This window comes from Vombatus ursinus, unplaced genomic scaffold (assembly GCF_900497805.2).
Source record: "Vombatus ursinus unplaced genomic scaffold, bare-nosed wombat genome assembly UNPS02014171.1, whole genome shotgun sequence".
NCBI lineage: Eukaryota > Metazoa > Chordata > Mammalia > Diprotodontia > Vombatidae > Vombatus > Vombatus ursinus.
This window is the reverse complement of record NW_020953949.1, coordinates 5491038-5517845: the sequence shown is the minus strand read 5'-3', so window position 1 is coordinate 5517845 and position 26808 is coordinate 5491038. Positions and strand designations below refer to the sequence as shown.

At 44.5% G+C, this 26808-nt stretch overlaps 2 protein-coding genes across 8 annotated transcripts; both read left to right on the top strand.

Moving 5' to 3' along the window:
- On the top strand, positions 1-12268 carry ZNF213 (zinc finger protein 213). 4 transcript variants are annotated; one of them, XM_027859654.1, is made up of 7 exons: positions 993-1105; positions 2092-2264; positions 4724-5257; positions 6296-6455; positions 6827-6912; positions 10629-10752; positions 11202-12268. In XM_027859654.1, exons 3-7 carry the CDS (start codon positions 4856-4858, stop codon positions 11846-11848), a joined length of 1419 nt encoding a protein of 472 aa, XP_027715455.1. In that variant the 5' UTR covers positions 993-1105; positions 2092-2264; positions 4724-4855; the 3' UTR covers positions 11849-12268. The 4 variants fall into 4 exon arrangements, with proteins under 4 accessions (XP_027715456.1, XP_027715455.1, XP_027715454.1 ...); XM_027859655.1 differs by lacking the exons at positions 993-1105; positions 2092-2264 and adding an exon at positions 1-250; XM_027859653.1 differs by lacking the exon at positions 2092-2264.
- Positions 11922-26808, top strand: LOC114041273 (caspase-14-like). Of its 4 annotated transcripts, none has more exons than XM_027859649.1 (11): positions 11922-11998; positions 16159-16308; positions 16398-16620; positions 16767-16852; positions 20262-20378; positions 20674-20841; positions 22381-22603; positions 23164-23292; positions 25698-25772; positions 26211-26314; positions 26480-26808. In XM_027859649.1, the coding sequence occupies exons 1-11, from the start codon at positions 11969-11971 to the stop codon at positions 26591-26593; spliced, it is 1419 nt and encodes a 472-aa protein (XP_027715450.1). In that variant the 5' UTR covers positions 11922-11968; the 3' UTR covers positions 26594-26808. The 4 variants fall into 4 exon arrangements, with proteins under 4 accessions (XP_027715450.1, XP_027715453.1, XP_027715452.1 ...); XM_027859650.1 differs by lacking the exon at positions 11922-11998 and adding an exon at positions 12299-13349; XM_027859652.1 differs by lacking the exons at positions 25698-25772; positions 26211-26314; positions 26480-26808 and adding an exon at positions 22685-22776 and having other exon boundaries at positions 23164-23285.

The following is a 26808-nucleotide window of genomic DNA, read 5'->3' as shown; positions in this document are numbered from 1 at the left end:
CTCCTCCCAAATTACATCTGCCTGAAAACTCCCTCCCAAACTATAACCCCGAGTATGCTTCTGGTCCAGGAGGTCAAAAAATTAAGGAAGGATGGGAGTGATCGAGTCATTCGAAAAACAGTCGTTTTTCCCAGCCCTTATCTCACTTTTCTTTCAGAGCTCAGACAACCTTATTGCCTTCCAGACCCCGAAGGCCGACTCACCGCTTACCCGAGTGGAGCCCAGGTGGCAGTCGTTGAAAGAGGAGCAGGTCAGCCACAAATATCCCGGGCGACAATTCCCAAAACACTTCCGACACAATGTGGAGGGCTCATAAATTTAACCCTTCACTCTCGCGGAAGTGGCGTTTATAGCTTCACTCGAGTTTCCCAGTCCTAAAACTATATATTCCATATATTCCAGAATGGTAATTTACAAAGAAAAAAAAAGGGGGGGGGATGCTGGAGTTTATGGTGCCCAGAGCTTTTTCTCACGGAAGTTATCATGAAGTCGGCTTTGATTGGCTCGGATAAATTATCCTCTTTGCTCATTGGTTGAGGGGCAGTCATAGCTTCCGGGTAGCATCGCCGTGCATCTTGGATGGTGCAGTCCCTATTCCTGGGGGAGGGGGTCTCCCGACCGTGCTTTCGTTTCCCAGAATGCGCCTTGGGAAAGTCGGGGTCAGAGTGCTGGCAGCGGAGCCAGAAGCCGCCACTTCCACGGCAGCTGGCAGTGAGTGTCCCCGGAGGCGCGGCATCCACGCTGGGCCGGGGCGGCTCGGCGTCCCCCCGTGCCCGCCTCCGAGAGCCCCCCGCAGTGTCCCGAGCAGGCCAGTGCCGGTCCCTGCCACCCGCGGAGCCCCAGGGACTAGCAGGGTCCCGGTGAGCGGTTGATGTCGGTTGGTTTTCGATCCCTGAGCCGCTGGGCAGAGCCCGAGGGGACGCCATGGGGACCCCGGCCGACGGCGCCCGGGCGAGGCCGGATGCCCAGGCGCCGCCCCTTGGCTGGCGGGCGGACGGAGGGGCCCCGAGCCACGACAGCAGCGATGATCGGAGTAACGAGGACGGCGCAGCCGCCTGCAGCGTGTTACCGTTCCCAGAGACCGCTTCCCCCGTCTCTGAGTGAGGTAGGGCAGGCTTGTACTATCGTACCCATTTTACCGATGTCAGTGAAGTCTAGTGACTTGTTGCATTTCGTCTGTCCAACACCGATTAAGCTCGTTGCGGTAGGCGCTGAGGAGATAAAAAGCTTTTAGCTTTGTACAGTCTGTGCCTCCTGCAGGCTGCAATCCTGTAACAAGGAGGAAGAGTCCTGCCTACCGCAAGTGTCATTCCCGTTATACAAGTATGGAAACTGAGGTCGTCTGTTTGGAAGTGAGACCTCATTCAGTGAATTCCCCCTTGTACTCCGTCTGCCTCTTTGTGCTTAACAAGGTCTTCCTGTTGTTGTCTTGAGGGGCTCCTGGGGATTACTCTCTGTTCCCGGAACTCTGGCTTAGCCCAGTGCCTGGCACATAGGTGCCTAATAAAGGCTTATTCTCTTCCACCCCATTTCCCCAACTCAGCATTCTGTGACTGCCTTTGTCTCCCTGTCTGAAATGTGCTCCCCCGCACCTCCACTTCTTAGAACCCCCATCTTTGTTCAAGGCTTGGTTCATATGCCATGTCCAAAGGTAAGCCTTTGCTGATAATCCTTTCCCTCCAGTACCCTCTACTTTGTAGAATTAGGTGAATTTATTTATTTCCCTGTGTATCTGTTGAATTCCCTCCCCTAATAGAATATATTATATATGTAATTAGAATATATATACATAGACTATATATATGTATAAATAGAATATAAATAATATATATATAAAAGCTCCTTGTGGACAAGGCCAGCTTTTGTTTTTTCTTTTTATCTTTAGTGTTTACTACTATGCTTTGCTCATATTGGACACTTAAATGCCTGTTAGATTGGATTAGAGGGAGTTTCTAAATGTTAGAAAGTTCTTCCTTGAATTGAATTGAACCTCTATTTGTCTCCTTGTAATTTACAGCCATCTATCTTAGTCTTATTGAATTGTAAATTCCTTGAAGACATTGACTATGTTGTTTATGTCTCTATCCACAGGGCCTTGCAAACAGTAAAGATTTAATAAATACTTGTTGAATCGAATTAAGATTTGAGAGGTGAAATGATTTGCCTGGAGAGATAGCTAAGCAGATCCTAGAGATGGCATTCAGACCCCCATGTCCTGACTCCAAGTCTTGTGCTCTTTCCACTATAACAGGCTTCCTCTCTAGGTATGCATGCAGAGTCAAAGAATATGATGACAGGTATAATTTGGCCCTTTTTCTGGGGACTTCAGGAAATTTCCTTTCCCTCTTGGAAATGAGGTAGGCTGGTTGGGACCCCTTTGCCTTACCCAGTGTTGAACCCAGAAGATTCTGATACAGTCTTGCACCTGCTTTGTGGAACACTTCTTCTCTATGCAGGTGGGATCCCAGCTCCTTTTCTTTTTTATTATGTTTGAGGAAAAACACTGACACTAAATTTTTTGTATCTAAGAGCCATAGAATCTTAGATTTGGAAGGCTATTTCAGGTTAACTTTCCACTTGATGCAGGAATCCACTTTTTAATATTTCAGAGTAGTAGTCATCCAGACCAGGATGTCAAACTCATTGCTGTAAAGGCAACTCCTTCTTTTGTTGAATAGCTCCATTTGTTTTTTTTTTCTAATTAATTTATTTTTAGTTTTCAACAATCACTTCTATAAGCTTTTGAGTTTAAAATTTTCTCCCCCTTCCCTCCTCACCTCCCTCTCCAAGACGATGTACAATCTGATATAGGCTCTACATATACATTCCTGTTAAACATATTTTCACATTAGTCATGTTATAAAGAAGAATTAGAACCGATAGGAGGAACCACGACAAAGAGGAAACAAAACAAAACGGAAGGAAAAAAAAAGCAAATTGGGTACTTCAATCTGCATTCAAACTCTACAATTCTTTCTCTGGATGTGGATAGCATTTTCTATCATGAGACTTTTGGAGATGTCTTAGATCCTTGCATTGATGAGAAGGGCTAAGTCTATCAAAGTTAGTCATTGCACAATGTGGCTGTTACTGTGTACAACATTCTCCTGGTTCTGCTCACTTCACTCAGCATCAGTCCATACAAGTCTTCCCAGGTTTTTCTGAAGTCTGCCTGCTCATCATTTCTTATAGCACAATAATATTCCATTACATTTGTATACCACATCTTATTCAGCCATTCCCCAATTGATGGGCATCCCCTCAATTTCGAATTCTTTGCTACCACAGAAAGAGCTGCTATAAATATTTTTGTATATGTGGGTCCTTTTCCCATCTGTATGATCTCTTTGGGATACAGCCCTAGAAGTGCTATTGCTGGGTCAAACAAAGGGTATGCACATTTTTATAGCCCTTTGGGCATAGTCCAAATTGCTCTCCAAAATGGTTGGTTCCAACAATGCATAAGTGTTCCAATTTTCCCACATCTTCTCCAACATTTATCATTTTCCTGTTTTGTCATGTTGGCCAATCTAAGGATAGCTCCATTTGTTAGAAAATTTCTTGTATGTGTGGAACCTAAATCTGGCTTACAAACAACTGGCTCTCTGGGGGAAAAAAAAACACTGTACATACGGCACATTTTAAGTTTAATCTGCATTCTTAACATTTTCTCTATCACTTTCTTAAGTCCAGACAATCAGCAAAATAATTCAAGCCTTAATGTATAGCACTTGCCAATTTCCAAGGTGTAAATGCTCACACTGAAAATTTAACAATTGGCTTGAGCATTGGTATAAGCTGGCTCCAGCATGCCACAGCTGCCATGGTTGTTTCAACAAAAGAACTTTGTGCGTCTTAAAGTGCTGTGTAAATGTGAGCTGTTGTTATCATTTTTTTCATTGATCCTGATCCCACCTGAATTGGGTTTGAATTCTGGTTCTTCTACTTTCTACCTATGTGACCTTGGGCAAGTCACAATTTCTCTGGGGTTCACTTTCATCTGTAAAATGAGGTAGTTGAACTTAATGATCACAGAGGACCTTTCCAGTTCTAAATCTGTGAGCCCCTGGAACTATACATGCTTCCTTTTTCACATGATATTCCATCAGAGGTTTGAAAATAACACTCTCCTCATTCTCAGTTTTCTCAACTGCAATGATGGCTAAGGTCCCTTGAGGTTACAAAGTTTTAATTCAATTCAACAAACATTTAGTAAACACCTCTATTGTATTATGAAGCCCTTTGCTCAGTGCTGAGGATTCAAAGATAAAGTCAGGTGCAGGCTCTGTTCACTGGTATTTTACAACCTAAGAGGTGGGATGAGTTATGTGTACAAATAACTAATACAAGGCAGTGTGGGAGAAATTTGAAGAGGAATATATAATTTTCCACTAGGAGCATCAGAAAAGGCTCTATGGTGGAGGGAGTACCTGAGTTGGACCTTAACAGAAGTATTTCTTTATTCCTTTTTTTTTCTTTCTTTGTTTGGTGAGGCAATAGGGGTGAAGTGACTTGCCCAGGGTCGCTCAGCTAGTAAGTGTGTCAAATTTGAACTCAGGTCCTCTTGACTCCAAGGCCAGAGCTTTATCCACTTCGTCACCTAGCTGCCCTGGTATTTCTTTATTCCTAAGGCCCTGACTTGGGACCAGATGAATGAGGCTGAGTTTTTTATGTGACACACACCAGTTATTCCTCTGATTCTTTTTTTTTTTTCTTTCCTCAGGAGAAGTTCTCTCATAGGTACCCAGAGGCAAGACATTGTTGTCTTGGGAAACACAAGTGTCCAGTGCCCAGAAGTGTCAGCGTCCAGAGCACGAGTCAGAATTAAATTGCTCTTGTGACTCAGAGTGTGGTGATGGCTACAACTCCGGGCACGCAGGTCCAGGCCTCACTGGACCCAGAGGGGCTCCTGATAGTAAAGGTGGAGGAGGATTCCTCCTGGGAGCAGGAAGCTCCTCACCCCAAGGAGGACACCGACTCGGAGATCTTCCGTCAGCGCTTCAGACAGTTCCATTACGGAGAGGCAGATGGGCCTCATGAGGCTTTCAGTCAGCTGTGGGAACTCTGTTGTCGGTGGCTGAGGCCAGAAAGCCGAACAAAAGAGCAGATTCTGGAGCTGCTGGTCCTGGAGCAGTTCCTGACCGTCCTGCCTGGGGGCATCCAGGGTTGGGTGAGGAATCGATGTCCAGCAAGTGGAGAGGAAGCTGTAGCCATGGTGGAGAACCTGCAGAAACAACCCAGAAACCCACTGCAGCAGGTGAGCTGGTGGGTGCTACCTGAGTGAAGAGAAAGTAGAGGAACTGAGGGGCTTGGAGGAGGAGACTTTTCTTAGCCCTTGGCTACCTTGGCTTATAACTGGGCAGTCCTACCTTGGACTCTAGTCTTTGGTGTTCTTAAGCATCTCTCTTCAGAAGAGTATATGATAGGGCTGCAAAACAAAAACAATACTAATAACTCATATTTCTATAGCATTTTACAATTTACAAAGTGCTTTCTTTTTAAACCCCTTGAGAGCTAAGTAGTATAAATATTCTTATCCGCATTTTATAGAATAGGATACTGAGGCCCAGAGAGAGACAGCTATATGAACTTAGAGTTCATCCAGCTAAAAAATGGTAGTACTGTAACTTGAACCCATGTCCAGTGTTCTTTCCATTACAGCATGTTGTTTCTCAGTAAGGATCATTGACAAAAAGGTCTTAATGCCTCTTGACAATAAGAGAAGATGTTGATGTTTTCAAATATCTGAAGAGCTCTCTTGTGGAGAAAGGATTAGCGTTCTTCTGCTTGGCCCCATTAGGCAGAACTTGAACCAAGAGCAGAGGCTAAAAGAGGTAGAATTGACCTCAGTAAAAGGAAGAGCTTTGCGATCATTAGAGCTGTCCAGGAATGAAATACAATACCTTGGGCAAGAGGCAATTCTGTTACTGTTAGACTTCAAGCAGAGGTTAGTTTGAGTTGGGGAAACTGCAGAGAAGCTTTTTGCAGAGGCCAAATGGTTAGGCTAGTCTTAGCCTTTAAGGTTCCTTTTGACTCTAAGATGCTGGGGCTAGTTCCAGTTCTAGTCTTAGTTGGTGCTTTTTGCTTCTCATTGGTTTCTAACCGTGGGGTTCACTGGGAGTATAGCACATCATTTCACATTGTTTTGTGCTGCCAGGAAGCAGATAATTCATTTCTTCACTCACCTTTCTTGCATCCCTGATGGGTCTACCCTGTTTTTTATTTTGGGGATTTTAACTTAGACTCCCTGACCCTGGACCTTGCACTGATGGGCATATATGTTGTGCATGGACAGGAAGAGCCCTCAGAGGAGACGGAGACTCAGGGAGGAGTTCGGGGGTCCTCGGGCCTCCTGCTGGCACAGGGGGAGAACCAGGCCAAGGGGGTATCTCAAGAGGAAGGGGCATGGAGCCGAAACCCAGGAACAGAATCCCAGGAACAGAGGAGCTGTGGCTGTAAGTCAGTCTACATCCCTGTAGGAAAGGGGCTATAGAGATGAATTGGGAAAACCTGGGCAGGGGAGAAGAGCTTTAGGACAGATTGCATGAGGGAGAGACTTTTTTCTTGGCCTCTGGATGAAGGTAATGTGGTCAATAGGACCTTTGGGGTCAATAAAGGACTGAATGTAGTTACTTTAATGCTTCTAAGTATAGGGTCAGTATTCTATTAATTCTCCAGGTCATGTTACAGATGGTGTGGTGTATGTGAGGACCATTTATGGGCCCCACTGAGCTCCAGGTGCTGTAGAGGGAGGGTGTGAGCCCTGGAGAGGGCCGTATTTCTAGAGTTGATTTAGTTTCCTTAATGTTCCATTCTTTGTCCACAGCTCAACCTGCTTCCCGGCTTCCTGCCCTTCTAAAGGAGGGGAGCACCAGAGAGATGGTAGATGCTTTCTTTTCCTCTGGGATCCATGTGAGTTCTGGATACCTCAGGACTTTGACAGGCTGATATGACTTGACATGATATGACATTACTCTTACATTCTAAGACTAGCCCTTGACTTTGAAATGCCTATTGAGTACAGAACACTTTGCTAGGTATCCAGTGAGACAAAGTTTAAGACATTGCACCTACCATCATGAAGATTACAATCTAGTAATAATAGGATATGATAAGAACTAAGAGCCTTAAAAAACCCTCTGTTTAGATCTGTAATACAAAGAGGCCTCAAAACCAAACCATCTCCTGGGTGTGTAGAGGAAATGGCTGGAGAAGGTATTGCAGTATTCTGGCTGCAATCCACCTCTTTCAGTAGACTTGGGTCAAACATAGGTATATCATGATTGCTGTGAGGACCAGTCATGACGTGAGAAATTCACATCGGTCTTCCTCTTTAGCTCCAGCTCTTGAGTTTAGTTTTAAAGATTAGATCAGATGGCTAAAGAGAGGAGACAACATAGCAAAATCTATGAGATGCATCCAAAGCAGTATTTAAGGGAAATTATATATCTCTAAATGCTTATATCAGTAAAATAGAGAAAGAGCAGATCAATGAATTAGGCATGCCACCAAAAACACTAGAAAAAGGACAGATTTACAAATTAAAAATCCCACCTGGCCATAGTATATGACCTTCATGATATGTTGCTGTAGCCTCCTTGCTAGTATTTTATTTAAATTTTTAGCATCAATAGGGAAATTGGTCTATAGTTTTCTTTCTCTGTTTTCACTCCTCTTAGTTTAGGTATTAGCACCATATTTGTGGCATAAAAAGAATTTGGTAGGACTCCTTCTTTGCCTGTTTTTCTAAATAGATTATATAGTATTGAGATTAATTGTCCTTTAAATGTTTGGTAGAATTCACTTGTGAATCCATCTGGCCCTGGGGATTTTTTCTTAGGGAGTTCATTGATGGCTTGTTCAATTTCTTTTTCTAAGATGGGGTTATTTAATTATTCTATTTCTTCTTCTGTTAATTTGGGCAATTTACATTTTTTTAACTATTCATCCATTTCACTTAGATTGTCAGATTTATTGACATATGATTGGGCAAAATAGCTCCTAATAATTGTTTTAATTTCTTCTTCATTGGTGGCAAATTCACCACTTTCATTTTTGATGCTAGTAATTTGGTTTTCTTCTTTCTTTTTTTTAATCAAATTAACCAATGGTTTATCTATTTTATTGGGGTTTTTTTCCACATAAAACCAGCTTCTAGTTTTATTTATTAGTTCAATGGTTTTCTTGCTTTCAGTTTTATTAATCTGTCCTTTGATTTTCAGGATTTCCAATTTTACTAGAAATGCTAGCTATAGTGTTAAGAGAAAAAGAGAATTTGAAGGACTTAGAATAGGCAATGAGAAAACAAAACTAACACTCTTTGCAGATGATATGATGGTATACTTAGAGAATCCACTAAAAAACTAGTTGAAATAATTATCAACTTCAGCAAAGTTGCAGGATATAAAATAAATAATCAGTATTTCTATATATTACCAACAAAGTCCAGCAGCAAGAGATAGAAAGAGAAATTTCATTTAAAACTACTGTAGAAAATATAAAATACTTGGAAGTCTACCTGCCAAGACAACCCAGGAACTCTATGAATCCAGTTGTAAAACTTTTCTCATACAAATAAAGTCAGATCTAAACAATTGAGAAGATATTAATTGCTCATAGGGAGGCTAGGCCAATATAATAAAAATGACAATTCTACCTAAATTAATCTATGTAATCTACAAGTCAAACTACCAAAATATTATTTTATAGAGCTAGAAAAAGTAACAAAATTCATCTGAAAAAAACAAGAATCAATGGGAAAAAGTGTGGAGGAAGGTGGCTTAGTCATACCAGATCTCAAACTGTGTTACAAAGCAGTAATCATTAAAACAATCTGGTAATGGTAGATCAGTGGTATAGATTAGGTACACAATACATTATAGTCAATTACCGAGATAAAGTCAAAATGGATACATGGTTTAGACATAAAAGGTGATACCATAAGCAAATTAGGAGAGCATGTAATAGTTTACCTGTCAGCTCTATGGATAAGGGAAGAATTTAGGACCAAAGAAGATATAGAGAACATTACGAAATGTACAATAGATCATTTTTAAAATTAATTTATTTTTAGTTTTCAACAATCACTTCCATAAGCTTTTGAGTTTTAAATTTTTCTTCCCCTCCTTCCCCAAGACGGTGTGCAATCTAATATAGGCTCTACATATACATCCCTATTAAACATATTTTCACATTAGTCATGTTGTAGGGAAGAATTAGAATCAACAGAAGCTTCCAACAAATAGTTTGGTTTGACTGGAGCATAGAATACTTGGGGGAGAATAACATGAGTTGTAAAGTGTAAATATAGGGTGGTAGCAGATTTTGAAGATCCCTAAATGCCTGATTAAAGCATTTTATTTGATAATTTTTGAGTGGCAGTTAAGAGTCATTGAAGGGTTTTTGAGCAGATCTTTGCCTAAAGGAAATAACTCTGGCATTGTTGTGAAGGACCAGTTAGAAGAGATAGAGAGCCTAAAGATAGGAAGACCTGTTAGGAAGTTACTTTATTATTCCTAGAGTCATGGAAATGGGAATAGGAAGGAGGCGGATGTGAGACATATTTCAGAGATAGAATCAGTAAGTCTTTATCAGTAATTGGATATAAAAGCTAAGGAAATGGGGGACTTAAAAACTAAGATTTCAAATGTAGATGACTAGGTGAATCATGTTATTATTGACCGAAGTAGTGAAATCAGAAGGAAGAATGTGTTTTATGAGGAAAACAGTAAGTTGGATTTTGAACATGTTTGAAATCAGGTGGATGGAGATGGGCTGGACGTAGGGAGAGAGAACAGGAATAGAGATACAAATTTGAGAGTCATCAATGTAGAGGTGATGACTTTATAACGAGGGCTCTTCACTGAGGTCCATAAACTTGGGTGTTTTTTTTTTTTTTGGTGAGGCAATTGGGTTTAAGTGACTTGTCCAGAGTCACACAGCTTATGTGTCTAAGGCCGGATTTGAACTCAGGTCCTCCTGACTCCGGGGCCTGTGCTCTATCCACTGCACCCCCTAGCTGCCCCACCTTGGGTTTCTTTTTTAAAAAAATTTTGATAACTATATTTTAATATAATAATTTCCTCTGTTTCTTAGTTTATGCATTTGAAACATTCTAAGGAGGGGTCCATAGGCTTCCCCAGACTGCCAAAGGAGCCTGAGACACACGAAAGGTTAAAGGATGAATAGGAATTCAGCAGGCAAAGAAGTTGAGGAAGGGCAAGTTAGGGAAAGGAACAGAGTAAGAAAGAGTTTGTCCTTTTAGGTTGGGACACCACTTCATTGGATCCTTCAGATTTATGCCCCTCCCTGCACAGCACAGTGTGGTGGCAACACTACTGGACGGGGAGTCAGGAGAGACCCTCTGGTACATGTGAGCTGAGTGCTCATGGACAAGATACTTCTTTTCTGAGCTTCGTTTTCTTCGTCTCTGAAATGTGGATAGTAGTCCTCACAGCTTGTCATGAGAATCTAATTAGATATGTTTGTAAAAGTCTTTGCATGGCCCAGAGCACTGTCCAAAATTCAGTGGTTGTTGTCCTTTTGACCTTGTCACATCCCAGCCCTGTAAGTCCAGACCTGAGGGGTGAGATCAGCTCACACTGAGCCAGACTGTCCCGCTGTTTCAGGGACCAGTGTCATTTGGAGATGTGCCCTTTTATCTCTCTCGGGAAGAATGGGGGTGTCTGGATCCTGCTCAGAGGGACCTCTTCTGGGACATGAAACGGGAGAACTTCCGCAATGTCTCTCTGGGTAAGAGCTAAGTTTTCACACATGGTGGAGCCTCTTGCGTGTTCAGTTCTCCGAGCTCTACAGTCTGTTACCCCTGCGTCACTCCCAGTTTGTCCTGTGGTGAAGGAAGTATGACCAGGGCTGACCTTTTAGACAAGTAACTACCCACCCACTTCCCCAGAAGCTGCAGGGTCTTCATCTGCTTCCTCTTGCCCACGTGGTTTTCCAGGTCCCATTAGAAGGGTGGGGGGGGATGATGAGAAGAGGGTGAGCGCTCCCTTGTTCCTTGTTGTGAAGGAGGCTTCACACTGGTCATAAGAGTGGACAGGAGCAGGATGGTTTTTTTCTTCAGTGCCTTGCCCCAGCATGGTTTGACAGGCTTAGTTCCTCGCTTCTTCTTAAAGTTAGTTAGTTTAATTTGTCCTGCCTTGTATCAGATGAGATGCCTGATGACCTGTCTCTCCACTCAGGTTTGGGGATCAAGCACCAGGCTAGTATGAAAGAAGTAGAGCCACTGCCTGGCAGATCTGGAGGTGACGTGCCCTGGAGCACTGAGGAGGGTGAAGTCTGGGAAAGTGAGAATCGACCTGACCCAGAGCTGGGGCAAGAGCGCCCCATGGGGGTGAAACGAGGACGCCCTCCCACACGCCGGAGACAGTTCCGAGACTTGGCAGCTGAGAAGCCCCACAGCTGCCAGCAATGTGGAAAACGCTTCCGTTGGGGCTCAGACCTGTCACGGCACCAGCGCACCCACACGGGTGAGAAGCCCCACAAGTGCCAGGAATGTGAGAAGAGTTTCCGCAGCTCCTCAGACCTGGTTCGCCACCAGGGCGTCCACACAGGTGAGAAACCTTTCACCTGTACTGAGTGTGGCAAAAGCTTCAGCCGAAGTGCATACCTCACTGACCACCAGCGTATCCATACCGGTGAGAAGCCTTATGAGTGCACTGAATGTGGCAAGAGCTTCTCTCTCCGCTCCTACCTGCTAGACCACCGCCGAGTACACACTGGTGAGCGTCCCTTTGGCTGCAGCGAATGTGACAAGAGCTTCAAGCAGCGGGCGCACCTCATTGCCCACCAGAGCCTTCATGCAAAGATGGCCCAGTCGGTGGGATGACCGTGGCTCTCTCCATGGAGGGGGAGCCTCCAGGTGGAGAGGAGATCCAGAAGGAAAGCAACAAAAGACTGCTCTGACCACCCAGCGTTGATGACAGGGCCCGCCTGAGCACACTCCAAAATGTCTGGAAATTCCCCTTTCCAATTAAAGGTCATTCTTGCCCCCTTAAGATACCATGAGGATCTCTTCAGCCTTTGTTTCCCTAAAGTTATGTTGCAGCCCTTCCTCCCACCTACAGCCCTTCCTATTGACTTCGGTCAAACAAAGAAAACTTGACTGTGACAAGAAACTAGAGGCACTTCTATTTCCTTGGTCCCCTTGAACTTCATCTTCAGAAACTTGCAGAACATATGCATCCATCCATATTCCTCAAAACCAAGAAAATAATTTTGCGACCTTTTAAAATTTATTTTTCCCTTCTCTTTTCTTTGTTCTGTGTTCCTTTCCATCTTCCTCTCTCATTTTCACTTAATATATCTGGAGTCTGGAAATATATACTAATTTGAAGACATAAGGGCATGCAGTGAGATGCAGGGGAGTTGAGACAAATCCCTTACCTGCCCATACTTTGCACATTTTCTCCCCTGACCGCCATCCAATCTCGAGACCAGTGGACCCCTAAAGGCTTCTGGCCACAGTAATGCTTTTATCTTCTTCCAACCTGATAGCTCCCCAGACAAAGGAACCAGCCACCTTCTGGCAGGGTGCAGCTGCCCCTCTCTTGGGTGATGACGACACTGTTGAAGCCACCATCACTCACATTAGTACTAATCCTCCTGTCCTTCTCTAACTTCTAGGAATGGGAAAAGGGGAAGGGAGTGGTATGTGAAATAGTCTATGGAAAGTATTTGAGTGCGAGGTGATGGAGTGAGTGATCTTTCTCAGCCTCCTTCCCTTTTGCTACCTGATTCTGCCCCAGTCTCACTTGCTTCTTTTAGAGCATTTTTTCCTCATACAGCAGCATATTGAATGTCTCTGCATCTCTAGAGTCTTGAGAATTGAAGTAGACTCTGGTGGAGCCTCATCTGGGGTTTAGGAAGGACTCCATTGGGCATTTCAGGCCTCTGAATCTTTGAAGGAGGTTGAGGAAGGCAGTTCTTCATCATTCTCTTTTCTGGAGGCTTCTGAGAATGTCTCTTCCATGATCTCCATGTCTCCTTCCCCAGCCTGAGCCCCCCATGACCACTGTCTTCAACTTATTTCCCTTACGCAAATCCTGGCCCAGCCTAGAAGACAGCTGTAACCTCTAATCTTCTCTTCTCTGAACCAAAGAATCCCTTTCACATTTCTAGAGAACGTCTGCCTCCCAGACCTTTCTGTCCTTATTTCTATGGCTGTCCTTTGTATCCTGCGTAAGCTCTCCACATCCTTCCCAAGTGATTAAGAGCCCAGCAGGACTCTAGTAGAGTGACCCTTGATCTATAGAGGGGCAGGAAAGTACACTCCAATTGGTACTCCCAAGTACTCCCAGGATCTTACCAACCTTCAACCCTCTCTTGGAGTGAGTTGAAATTATATTCATTTTTCAAGATATTCCTGTTGCCTACTAGCTATATGATCTGAAATAATTCCTGTCCCCTCTCTGACAGTTTTTCCCTCTGTAAAATGAGAGGGTTAGATCAGATTTTTTTTTTTTGTAAGAGTCCTTCCAGGTCTGACATTCAATGATAAGCTATCCTGTGACTAGAGAAGTGAGGCACAAGGTGGGGCAGGGAGCTGGAGGGGTGGGGGTGGGGGTTGAGGATTGTGGCCCATGAGAATTTTGGACATTGCCAATGCCCCTCTGTACTGGAAGAGGGAGTATACTTCTTGGATACAAGGAAAGGGAAACAAATGGAATGACTTGGATAGGTCCCAAGAGCCCTATCTTTGTTAATGGCAGAAGTTGAAGGCTGACCTCTGGGGAGCCTACTGTAGTCCCAACCCTTGTAAAAACCAAGGCAGTTGTAGTGTAATGCCTGACTGGGAGTCCTTGACTTAGGTGAGCTCTGCCACTGATCCTCTGTGGTCTGAGGCAAGGAATGTCTCTCTAGACTTCAACAGGGGTTTAATGCCAACTTGGAAAGAAATTTCTAGGACAGTGCCCCAGGGATCTGCTCTTGGCTCTGGGCTATTTAACACTTTTATCAATGACTTAGATAAAGACATAGGTGACATGCTTGTCAAATTTTCAGGTGACAGCTGAGGCAGGGGATAGCTACCACTTTGGGTGACAGGATTTTAAAAGCTATTGAAAGTCTAGAACATTAGGCCAAATCTGATTGCATGCATTTGATGATTATCTATGTAAAATCTTACCATTGATTTTTAAATAGCAGTTTCACCAAGGACAAGGCGGAGCAAGCGTTTAGATAGCTCTTTGTCTGAAACCTGGATGTGTTAGCCTATATTGCAGGTCCAATATGAGCATTGTGGCTAGAACTAAGAGGGTAAGTGTCCCACTGCTTTTGTCACACCACATGTGGAGTGTCGGTTCAGTTTTGGGCACGACATTTTATAGGGGGCCATTGATAAGAGAGCGACTAGGATGTTAAAGGACCATGAGGTTGGTTGGAAAAAAAAAAACAACAACAACCAGGATGGTTATCTTGAAAATAAAAGACTTAGCAAGGAAATGATAACTGTCTACAAATATTTGAAGGGTTGTCATATAGAAAAGGGGTCTAGCTTGTACTACTTTATCCCAGAAGGGAGACTAGGAAAACTTCCTAACACAGTCAGTGCTATCAGAAGTGTAAAGGGCTGATTCTAGAGGTGGTGCATTCCCGCACACCTGAGGGCTTCAAGTAAAGTCTGCTGGATAACCCCGTGTATGGTATGTTCTGTAGAGGACGCTTGTTTAGGCATCACGTGACCTGGATGGCCTCTGAGGCCCCTCCTGGAGGGTCTGTGATGTCCCAGCTGGACAAGACCATAGAACGTAGCATGTTAGGTGTAGATGGAGCCTTACAGAAGTCTATATGGTGTACTATGGGTCCTGCTCAACTTGGAGTCAGGACCTAAGATCTGGATTTGAATCTCACGACCAGCAAGTTCTAGCTTCATAATCACTGCCAACTCATTTAACCGCTGAGGTTTTCTACGCTGTAGTAGCTATGTAATACCTACCTTCCGGGGGTGGTTTGTGAGGATCAGATGTGCATAAAGTAAAGAATGGTGTGGAAACCTTAAGCACTGTAAGGATTCATCAGGTACTATCAGTTAATCCTTAGCCCCATCACTGAATTAAGTCCAGAGAGGAGAAAGCTTGGCCAAGGTCAAGATTAGTAGCAGAGGGGGCAGCTAGGTGGCTCAGTGGGTAGAGCACTGGCCTTAGAATCAGGAGGACCTGAGTTCGAATCCAGCCTCAGACACTTTGACACTATCTGTGCAACCCTGAACAAGTCACTTAACCCCATTGCCTAGCCAAAAGAAAAGAAACAAGAGTGGTAGCGGAGCTGGGTCTAGTACTTGGAGCCCAGGGATTCCATAATGAGTATGTTATAGGCAGAACAAGGAATGAATGAGGAAGCATTTATTAAGTATTTACTATGCATTAAGTGCTGGAAAGACAGTTAAGTTCTTGCTCTCAAGTTTACATTCTAATGGTGGGTAAGTATAGGAAGTTTCAACTGCCAGTCAGATGGAAAGGCCCATCTTACATTACCTACAGCACAACACAATAGTATAATGCCTTCTTCTCTTGCTGGGAGTGTGAATATACCTGGAAGTTCAAAAGAAATATAACTTGAAAGTGTAACCAGAGCAGGGAAGGGGAAGGCAGGGGCCAAGGATAACTCAGGGAAAGTCATTGAAGGTCCAGGAGAAGAGCCAGGTGCTGGCAGACAGCCTGTCTCATTCCTGTAAAGGGAGCGGTGTCTGGGGATGAGGACCAGGGCAGTGAGTTGGATTACTGGGGAATCAGGAAATTAGCTCCCCATTCAGATCACAAAGATGAGGTCAGAGTCCAGCTCTTATGTAGTCATAAATTGAGTTCCAAGGTGCAAGACCCAGTGATGAGGGAACCTGGAAGTAGGAGCCCAGTGGAGAGAGCCAGAGAAGAGTCCAGGAGGCAGAGAGACAGTGATTCTGCTCATGGCCTTCTTGGTGGCAAGCTCCTTGCAGGTAGCAGTGGAAAAGGCAGAGGCTAGGGACTGCCTGAAGAGGAAGGTAGGTGAGGGAAACCTAATGACTTCCTCCTGATGTTAGGCTCTTTCCCCCGACTCTGTAGCTGAGCCTTGACCCCATCTCCTTCCTGGACTCCTGACTATCTAGGAAGAGAGACTCCCCTCCTCCTATCTCCGTCCCCATCTCTGCACTTGTCTTCCCAGGGAGAATATGACATGACTGGGGCCCGAGTTGCCCTGACCCTTTGTGCCTTGGGAGGGCAAATTGGAGAGGATAGGGCAGTTGCTGCTCTGGAGGCTATGTACCAAGCACTGGGTTTTAAGAACTACCTTAGAAGAGTGGCCAAGGCGCAGGTGAGTGATTTTCCCAATGGCTTCTGCATCCCTCTGAGATCCCAACTCCTCTCCCAAAGTTCAAGCAATCAGGCCTCTTGCTCTTCCAGTCTTTCCAGAAAGAACTGGCTCATTTCAGAGAGCTTTTGGATGCCTACAGGAACCCCATCAGCTGCGCTTTGGTCGTCCTCTTAGCTCACAGTGAATGTCGAGGGTGGCTGCTGGGGCCAGATGGGAGGGAGGTGCAAGAGAAGGAGCTGGTTGGAGAACTGAGCCACTGCCAAGCCTTGTGGGGCAAAGCCAAGGTGTTTCTGTTGCTGGGCAGCCACGACAGTGAGTGAGAACCAACATGGGCCCCTGGGTTTGGGAAGAAGGGTAGGAACAGGGGCACTGGGACCATCTTCACTGTCTTCCCAGATCCACCTGTGTCCCAGCTTCTCTCTGAATTGACCCCACTTTTCCCTTCTTGTCTCCGGCAGACTTGGAATCCAATGCTTTTCTTCCCATTCTGACAGACCACTGCAGGCACTTTCCCCACTGGCACCTACTGGAGGTGCTCACCCAGGTCTGGACTGGCTTAGCAATGGGAGGCTCCTCTGTGCTACCCCTTAGTCTTAATGGGTGGGTGGGTGGGGGTCCTACCATGACCTCTGGGGCCCACAGCTCAGTTCACCTTATCTGTCACATTTTTCAGATATATATTTGCTCAACAAATTTTATACATATATGTATATATTTAATATATATACACATACATACATACACACATGCATACACATGTAGTTGGTGTGTGAAAGAAAGTATAGTTTAGTGGAAAGGCTTGGAGTCAGTCAAGAGAGGAAGACCTGAGTTCAAATCTGGCCTCAGATACTTATCAGCTGTGTGACCCAGGGCAAGTCACTTAACCCTGTTTGCCTCAGTTTCCTCTGTAAAATGAGCTGGAGAAGGAAATGGCAAACCACCCCGCAATGGGGTCATGAAGAGTTGGGCACGACTGAACAACAACAACGTTTGTTTTCTTTCTTCCCGTTACTCCCCATGTACTCTACGTTTCAGTCAAACTGGAAGATCTACTTTTCTTTTTTTTTATTAATTTATTTTGATTTATCAATAATTACTTCCATATGCTTTTGAGTTTAAAATTTTTCTCCCCCTTCCTCCCCACCACCCTCCCCAAGATGGTGAATAATCTGATATAGGCTATACATTTACATTCATATTAAACATATTTTCACATTAGTGATGTTGTAAGTAGAAATTAAAACCAATAGGAGGAACCATCAGAAAGAGGAAACAAAACTCAACAGAAGATAAAACAAAAATAGCAATTCAACTTCCATAGTACTTTCTTTGGGTGTGGATAACATTTTCCATCACAAGGCCTCTGAAGATGTCTCAGATCCTTGTATTGCCAGGAAGGGTTAAGTTTATCACTATTAGTCATCATGCAACGTGGCTGTTATTGTGTACAACGTTCTCTTGGTTCTGCTCACTTCACTCAGCATCAGACCACACGAGTCTTTCCAGGTTTTTCTGAAGTCAGCCTGTTCATCATTTCTTATAGCACAATAGTATTCCATTACATTCGTATACCACAATTTGCTCAGCCATTCCCCACTTGATGGGCATCCTCTCAATTTCCAGTTCTTTGCCACCACAAAAAGAGCTGCTATGAATATTTTTGTACATGTAGGTCCTTTTCCCATTTGTGTGATCTCTTTGGGATATAGCCCTAGAAGTGCTATTGCTGGGTCAAAGGGAAGATCTACTTTTCTAAACCCTAATTCCACACCTGTACCCAGTTGTTCCTTCCCTCTGCAATGCTTTCCTTTTTTTTTTTCTTTCGTGTCCAAACCTAACTCTCTTCAAGAGCCATATCCATGACACCTTCACAGATCGTCCTAGGCAGAGATCTCCACCTGCCCCACCCTGACCCCAATCTTATGGGACTGGGTGACTCTCACACACCATCTATATGTGCACGTGTATGCATGTATGCGAAAGAAACTATAGTTTAGCGGAAAGACTCTTGGAGTCAGTCAAGAGACCTGGGTTTGAATTTTGATTCCCAGCTGTGTGGCTTGACTTTCCTGAGCCTCAGTTTCCTCATCTGCAAATTGGTATAAAAGCAGAGTTGTGGGGAAAACATTTTGTACATCTTTGGGATAAATTTGAGCCAATCTCTTAAGTCCCAACTTTGAATTCTTTGATGCTATTATCTAGCACTATTTATTCAGCATCTATTAGGAAGGAGCTTAAAGGTCAGCTGGTCCATCTAGAGAAGACAAGGGAGTCTAGACTGGGGAAGGGACTTGCTCAAGGTCACACAAGCCAGGATCAGGACTATGCATAGGAGCTGATGCTGAGAGATATACAGGAAGATAAAGGCAATGGGAGTAGTTTAGGCAGCATGGTGAAATGGGGAAAGTGTTGGATTTGAAGTCCAAGTACGTTAATTCAAATCCTGACTCTGTCACTGTCTTGGGGAAGTGATTTAATCTCTCTGGGCCTTGTTTCTTCCTTTGTAAAAATAAGAGAGTTGAACTAGGTGGTCTCAAAGGTCCCTTCTAGCTCTATGATTCTGTGAAATAACTGGCTTAATGAGATATTGGCCATAAATGGCATATAAATAATGAGATAAATAATGCCTTATGGTTTACTAAGTACCTTACAATACCTTTGAGGTATGCGGCACATGAGTTATCCTCATTTTACAGATGAAGAAACTGAGGTTCAGAGACTCAATGTCTGCGTTACACAACTAGGAAGTGAAAGCCACCTAATCCCATAAGATTGGGGTCAGGGTGGGGCAGGTGGAGATCTCTGACTAGGAGGATCTGTGAAGGTGGTTGGTCAATTTGGTCATGACCCCATTGGGGGATGGTTTGCCATTTCCTTCTTCAGCTCATTTTACAGAGGAGGAAACTGAGGCAAACAGGGTTAAATGACTTGCCCTGGGTCACACAGCTGATAAGTAGTGGCTGATTGGAATTCAGGTCTTCCTGATTTCTAGCTCTCTATCCACTGCACTATCTACTTGCCCTAAGCAAGCATTAAGCACCTACAGAGTGCCAGGTGCTTTACAAATATCTCATTTGATCCTCACAACCGCTCTGGGGGGGGGGGGGTAAGTGCTATTATTAAGCTCATTACAGTTGAGGAAACTGAGGTTAAGACACTTGCCTGGGGCATAAGTGTCTGAAGTTGGATTTGAACTCGTGTCTTCCTGACTCCAGGCCTAGCACCCCATCCACAATGCCACTTAGCTCCCTCTTGGGAGATAAGGCTGGAAAGGTAGAGAAGCATCAGATCATAAAAGGCCTTATTAGTGATGAGGTTTGTACTAGAACTCAGATCTTGAGATTCTGTCTAATAGTATGTTTGCTGAACCTCCTTCCCAGATTTCCCCCCACCTTCCTCACTTTTATAGTAACTTGTAGTTATAATTAAAAGCAAGATTGATGAAAGAACCCCGCTCTCCTTCCCAAGATCCTTGAACCCAAAGTGTGCCACCCCCTAGGCCTAGGCGCTACCATTGCCTTCATCTTCAGGTCATTCATTAGGTTTTGAGTGGGTCTGGGAGTCACCCTCCGAAACCTGTACAGCTCCCCCCATCCCATCATGAGCAAGTTTCATAGCATGTCAGAGATAATCCGTCCAGCCCCTATCTTAAGCATCCCTTTATAATATCCTCAACAAATAGTTGTCTTCTGCCTAAAGACTTTCATTGTCTTCAAGCTCACTACTTACCAAGGTAGCCTATTCCATTGCTGGCAGCTTTGATTGCTACAAAGTCCTTACAGAGGTCAAATATACCTTCCAGTAATTCCCACCCAAAGGCCCTACTTCTGCCCTCTCAAGCCAGGCAGAACTAGTCTACTCTTCTTGTTTCCCCTAAGACTTCTCTTCTCCAGGCTAAATCCCTAGCTCCTTCAGGTTCCTATTTGGCTCATTGCCCTTCCTCCTCCTATCAGGTCATTGGCAAAGTAACTCAAGAGATGCCTACTACCACAGAGCACAGGTGCCCCATCTTCCACAGCTCCCTTCGGGGTGCACTGTACTTTGGGAGAACAAGGTCACAGGACCTGGAGGTAAGAGGGGACCAGATATGTTGTCAATAGGGACAGGGTCTGGGGGAAAAAGGGAAGAGAAGAGAGACTTGAGGGGAAGAAAGAGAATGTGCAGATGGGACTGTGTGTGGAGAGAAGCCCAGGACAGAATGAGCAGGGGCCTAGAGTTGGTGAGAGAGAAGGGGAGAAAAGGAGTTAGAAGAGCAGGGTAACAAGGGGTTCGGGTTGAGCCTGAGCTTAGACTGCTCCTTCTGCTTCAGCCACTCCCCTCCCCCAAATCAAGTTTCTCTCTTCTCTCCCCTTTTTTCTCCCCCAGGTCAGCCCCATCCCTCAAGGGGTATATGACATGTCGGGGGAAAAGGTGGCCCTCGTCTTATGTGTCACCCAGGACCGCCCTGGGGCTGAACAGGACCTTAAAGCCCTGAAGAGGTTGTTCCAGACCCTGGGTTTTAAGAGCATTCTGAAGATGGACCCCACTGCCCAGGTGAGGTACTGGAAGGGGATGCAAAGGGGATGGGAGAATGAAGTGAGGAGAGTATAGAGGTAGGTAAGGAATGACCCAGTGCTTCATGAAGGCCCAGGTACATAGGAAATTCCCTGACTTCCCTTGTTGGCTGACTCCAATGTTTGAATCTTAGCCTTGTAGCTTACAATCTATGTGCTCTCAGCAAAATCGCTTTTCTTGGTCTAATTTTTCTTATTTGTAAAATAGAAGGACTGGACTTGATGATATCTAAAGTCCTTTCCAGATCTAAGTTAATGATCTTAAGATTCCATACTCTGCACCAAAGGTCTAAGGTCCTTCTCTACTCCTCCTGCTGCAATAGCAACTAATCCTTTCCCCTTAGTTGATGGCCAGATCTTCTGTCTTTTCATTCCTAAGCTTCTGTCTTGGTTCCTCTTTGCCTCATTGGCCATCCAAATTTCCTGGTGTCCAGTTTCTCCCAGAAAACATGATTCAGAAAACACCCATCCCTGTAAGAAAGCAGGAAGGCAATAACTCTGTCTCCGTTTCTCCTTATTTTTCTTTCAAAACTCCTAATGTTGGAATCCAGATTCTCTTCCACTGACCCAAGCTAATTAGAGAGTCTTTCTGCCCCCCACCCCCACTGGTTGTCTTCCATGCCTGGAATGCTTTCCCTCCTCATCTCTGCCTCTTGCCTTCCCTCAAGTATCAATTAAAATCCCCCATTCTGCAAGAAGCCTTTCCATATCCCACACCCCTTAATGCTAGGACCTTCCCTTTGCTCATTATCTCTAATCTATCTTGTACATAGTTATTTGCCTGTGAGATCTTTCAGGGCAGGGACTGCTCCCCTCCCCTGTTTTTTTTTTGTTTGTTTTTTTGTTTTTAATCTCCAGCGTGTAGCATAGTGCCTGGCACATAGTAGGTATTTAATATATGCTTATTGACTTGAGCTGGAACCCAAGGGCTAGGGTGGTAGGGTATTGAATGAGAAGTCACTGGGTCTATGGAAGGGTATTTCTTGATTTTCCCAATTTTCAATAAGCATGCAGCAGGATGGATAGTGGTTAGGTAAAAGAAGCAGAATTCAAAATTGGAAGAGACTGCTGAGACTGATTAGTTTACCAGGGGTGGGGAGCTTTTGGCCTTGAGGCCACATGTGGCCCTCTAGGCCCTCAGGTGTGACTGCAAACTTCACAGAACAGATCCCCCTAATAACAAGATACTAGTCTCTTTTTGCCTTCCCCCTCACTCCTTAGGTCTGTCCTATCACTGAGGAAATGGATCTGAAAAGATCAAACACCTTGAGATGGGAGGGACTGAATATGCTACTCTTCCTTGGAAGGGATGCATTTGAAATGAGGAGCCTGGAGGGAGGAGTGGGTGGTCCAAAATAAAGAAGTTCTAATGGGTCAAGCTTCATCTAGGGTCTGGTGGGTGAGGGTCAGCACTGATGTGTGGGGGGGGGGGTGGAGGGGGGTCCAAGGAAAATATGGATTCTCTTTATGAAAAAGATCCTCTGTTTTGGGGGTATGTTGGAATTCTCCTTGCCCTCAGGATTTCCGAAAGGAGTTGGCTCAGTTTCGGGAGCATCTGGATGCTTGTAGGACCACTGTGAGCTGTGCCCTGATAGCCCTCATGGCCCATGGGGAACCCCAGGGGCGGCTTCTGGGGGCTGATGGACAGATGGTGGAAGTGGAAGAGATGGTGAGAGAGCTGAGTACTTGTCAGGTCCTGCGGGGCAAGGCCAAAGTTTTTCTGCTTCAGGGGTGCCGTGGAAGTGAGTAGGGGATACAGCCCTCTTGTAGCTTTGGAACTCAGGTAGTAGTTCAACTTCCAACCCTCCATTCTCCCTTCCCAGCCTACCTTTTGGCTTCATGCCCTCTCTTTTCTCTGATGGTGACTCTCAGCCCCACTGGTCCCGCAAGGCTTTCCAGATCACTCCAGCCCAAGGTGAACTCTGTTCTGAACCCCTCTGCCATCATCTGGGGCACACACTGTTTGTATTGTTTTCTAACAGTTGCATGTGTTCGAGTTTTGACCCCCTCTTGGAACCATGTGCTCCTTAAAGGCATATGGTTCTATTTGTGTGCTATCCCCCGGTAGCTTCAAGTTGCCTCATGGTTTTTTCTATGAAGGGAGAGAAAAGAGCACTGGATTTAGAGCTGATGTGCGTGGGTTATTTCTTACTTGCTATACAAGGAAGGCTATGGGACAATTCCAGCCCTGATATTTATCACCTGAATGACGTGGGGCAGGCCACTCCATCCCTTTAAGCCTGAGCTTCCTCACTCACAAAATGATGATACTCGTTTCTACCCTCTCTCTATGGGCTGTCAGGTAACAGAGACCCCGGCATGAGCCCTAGAGCTTTGCCCTGGCTAGGACGCTGGCTACAACACTGGCTACAGAGGCCTTCAACTATCCCCTCTCACGCAGATGTCCTTCGGGTTTATGCTAACATGCAAGGTCAGTGATTCCTTTTCCTTTAAGGGGTTGCAACATTAGGCCTTGAAGGCATCTCCGAGATCATCTAGTCTTGGCCTTCTTCTTCCCAACTCCTAAGGGTGAGCTCTGTCCTCAGTCCTCATCTATCAGCACACTATTCAAATGTCTGTGTGTAAATCTCATCCCCTGATGAACCTGAGGCTAAGGCTGAGGCTAGACCCAGGGGTGGGGAATCTGTGACCTTGAGGCCAGAAGCTACATGTGGCTCTCTAGGCCCTCAGGTGCGGTCCTTTGACTGAATCCTAAAAGGATTTGTTCTGTGAAGTTTGGATTCAGTCAATGGACTGCACTTGAGGACCTAGAGAGCCACATGTGTCCTCGAGGTTGCAGATTCCCCACCCCTGGGCTGGACCAGCTCACTGAAGTCAGGGTCCCTTCTAACTCTAAATCCATGATCTACTTTTTATCTTCGCCTCCTCTTTTTTATCCCTTCCTCCCCAGAACAGAGTCCTACACACACTAGATACAGTGTTTGTTGAATTGAACATACCTTTCACCTTTATGAAAAGCTTTATATAATTTTTTTTCATTTTATCCTCACAGTAACTTCATATGACTTGCAAAGTCTTAGTATCTATATTTTATAGATGAGGAAACTGAGGATTAGAGAAGTGAAGGGATTTGCCCAAGGTGTCAGAGCCGTTAAGTTGTAGAGACTTGGCAGAGAGAGACAGAGGCTGTGAATCTAGGTTTGGAGACTCTCAAGTCCAAGGTTTTTATCTGTCGTCCTTTGCCACCTCTTCTAATATATCAGAATTCATAGAGTTGTGGAATTTTAGAATTGGAAAAGACCTCAGTGGCCATCTAATTCATTCCACATTACAATCTAACTGACAAATCTCCAAGAACTTCCCATTGCAATCTACTTGACAAATGATTATCCAATCTCCACTTTAAGACCCCAGGGAGGGGGAATCCACCAGCTGCTGAGGCAGGCCCTTCCACTTTTGAACAGCCCTAATTGTTAGGAAATTTTTGCTGTCATCAAACCTAAATTTGTCCTTTAAAAAAAAAAAACTCCTACCCATCACAGCCCTGGTTCTGTCCTCTGGGGGCAAAGAAAGCACTTTCACATGGCAGCCCTTCAAACACTTCGAGAAAGCCATCATGTTCCCCATGAGTTTTCTCTTTTCCATATTAAACCTTTGAAGTTCTTCCAACTAATCCCATGACATGTACACAAGGCTCTTCACCATCCTAGTTGCCATCCTTTGTTCACTTTTTACTTTACCAATGTCCCTAAATTATGTCACCTAGAACTGAGCATAATAACCCAGATGCTGTCTGACCAGGATAGAGTACAAAGATTAACCTATAGTTTGCTGGTTGTTCTTTTCCCTTTTTAGAAAATCAGAGCAATATTTACTTTTCACCACTCCTCCTTTTAAATATCGCAGAAATTGTACCTGCCAGTTCTTTTGCTTAATTTTCTCTAGGTTCCCCTGAATCCTCTATTTATGCCATCTGACAAGCAAAGAACCAATGTCTCCAATTAGAGTCGCCCTGAGGACTTTAAATACTAACAGATACCCAAGAAACCAACCTTGTAGTATTGTGGAATGGAGAGAACATGGGTAGAGTAGGGTACGGTAGTAGGGTAGATTTGGAGTCAATAGACCTGGGTTTAAATTCGAGCTTTGCTACTTATTACTTCTGTGACCTTGGGCAAATCACTTCCTCTCTCTCTCTTTTTTTTTTTTTAAGGCAATTGGAGTTAAGTGACTTGCCCAGGGTCACACAGCTAGTTAAGTGTCTAGTGTTTGGTCTCAGGTAGGAGTTGAACTCAGGGCCGGTGCTCTATCCACTGCGCCACTTAGCTGCCCCTTCACTTCCTCTCTCTGGGCTTCACTTTCCTCATCTGTAAAATAAGGAGACTGGACTAGATAATGTTTAAGGTCCCTTCTAGTTGTAAATGGTATGATTTTAGAAATCCAAGAGGAACTGGATGGAATCCTCACCTCCATACCCTTTTTTCGGGACATGTTTCTCTGAGGAGATAGACTCTGAAATGAGAAAGGACCATGCAGTGTCTAGGTTGCAGTGGAAGGGGAAAGTTTGCCTTTGATTTAGGAAATTGGGCAGGGAATGGGATGGAGACAGGAGAAAAGGCTGATAGGAAGGGCTGAAGATGGGGGTAGCAGAAAGTCAGGGTAGAAGTCTTTGACATGCAAAATAAGCTAACCATGCCATGGAGATTTGGGTAGAAGAATGGTGGAGTTAATAAGCTCCCCAAAGGTGAGGACAGAAACATCTTTTGATTTCTTGATGGCTTGTGAGTTCCTATATGGGACTGCTTTGAGGTAGAGGATGGGGGTGATAGTAATTATTTTCTTCTACAGTAAATAATATTTTCTGATTTGCTGTAGATGTCTCCTCCAGGGAGGACTTTCCTAGGAATGCAGACCAAGCGGACATCTTGAGAGTCTATTCAGCTGCGGAAGGTATGAGGGGAAAAAAAACCAACCTATGGGCAATAGGAAGAGAATTTGAATTCCTCTCCCAGGAGTCAACTGTTGGCAAACAAGTTATTCTCAAATTCCATTCCTTAAAAAAATAGCTGTAATACCAGGGTTTTCCGGTCTACCCCAAAGAGAACCAAAATCTCCTAGTCCAGAATGAGTGGAGATACGTTTTCCTGGAATGAGGTACTGTGCCTAGTCTGAAACCAACCAGTCTTCGGGTTGATCAGGGGAGCAAGACCTGCTGATTCAGTTACATTTTTAAGATTGTTGTCCTATAAGAAATCCTTACTCTCTGTCCTCTGCCTCACTCCTCTACTAGATTCCAGGTACTCTGATCTTCTGCCGTGCTTGGAACTCCCTCTTTCCACCCTCCCCCTAAATGAGAAGGAAAATTGATTGGTGTCTATTTCCCTTTAGGCTATGTGGCATACCGAGATGAGAATGGCTCAGACTTTATCCAGACTCTTGTAGAAGTTATTATAGCTGACCCTCACCAGGACCTTCTGGAGCTTCTGACTGAAGTGAGTGACTGAAGGGCAGCTGAACTCCTTTCCTCATTTATCCCAAGACTTACATGCTCTCCCTCTCATTTAAACAGGATAATCTCATTGCCTCAGAGAGCCCCAACTTAGGGAGCTTAACTCAAAGCCCTGCAGAGAAGCCTACCTCTAGTCTTATTTTTGCAGGTAAACAGGCAGCTGTGTGAGATGGATGTGCTTGGTCCAGACTGTGATGAAATACGAAAGATGAACTTGGAGATCAGGAGCTCCTTGAGAAAACGATTATATCTAAAGGTCTGAGAGTCGGAAAGCAAGGCAGTGAATTTGGACCTTCAAGGACCCTATCCCTCATTTTTTCACAACTTTTTTTGTCTTTCTTTCTCCAGTGCCTGGCACATAATAGGTGCTTAATAAATTCCTTTTTCCCTCCAATCTTATTTATGTATTTGTTATCTTTCCTTTCGCCCCCCATTGAACAATTGAAAAAGAAAACCATTATGAAAATGTTATAAATA

Bases quoted from the DNA above. Each gene is read 5' to 3' on its own strand.
- ZNF213 (XM_027859655.1), top strand. From the start codon at position 4,856: ATGGCTACAACTCCGGGCACGCAGGTCCAGGCCTCACTGGACCCAGAG. The intron at 5,258-6,295 runs GTGAGCTGGTGG...GTGCATGGACAG, and splicing joins CCAGAAACCCACTGCAGCAG to GAAGAGCCCTCAGAGGAGAC. The intron at 6,913-10,628 runs GTGAGTTCTGGA...CCGCTGTTTCAG, and splicing joins TCTTTTCCTCTGGGATCCAT to GGACCAGTGTCATTTGGAGA.
- LOC114041273 (XM_027859649.1), top strand. From the start codon at position 11,969: ATGTCTGGAAATTCCCCTTTCCAATTAAAG. The intron at 16,309-16,397 runs GTGAGTGATTTT...TTGCTCTTCCAG, and splicing joins GAAGAGTGGCCAAGGCGCAG to TCTTTCCAGAAAGAACTGGC. The intron at 26,315-26,479 runs GTGAGTGACTGA...TTATTTTTGCAG, and splicing joins TTCTGGAGCTTCTGACTGAA to GTAAACAGGCAGCTGTGTGA.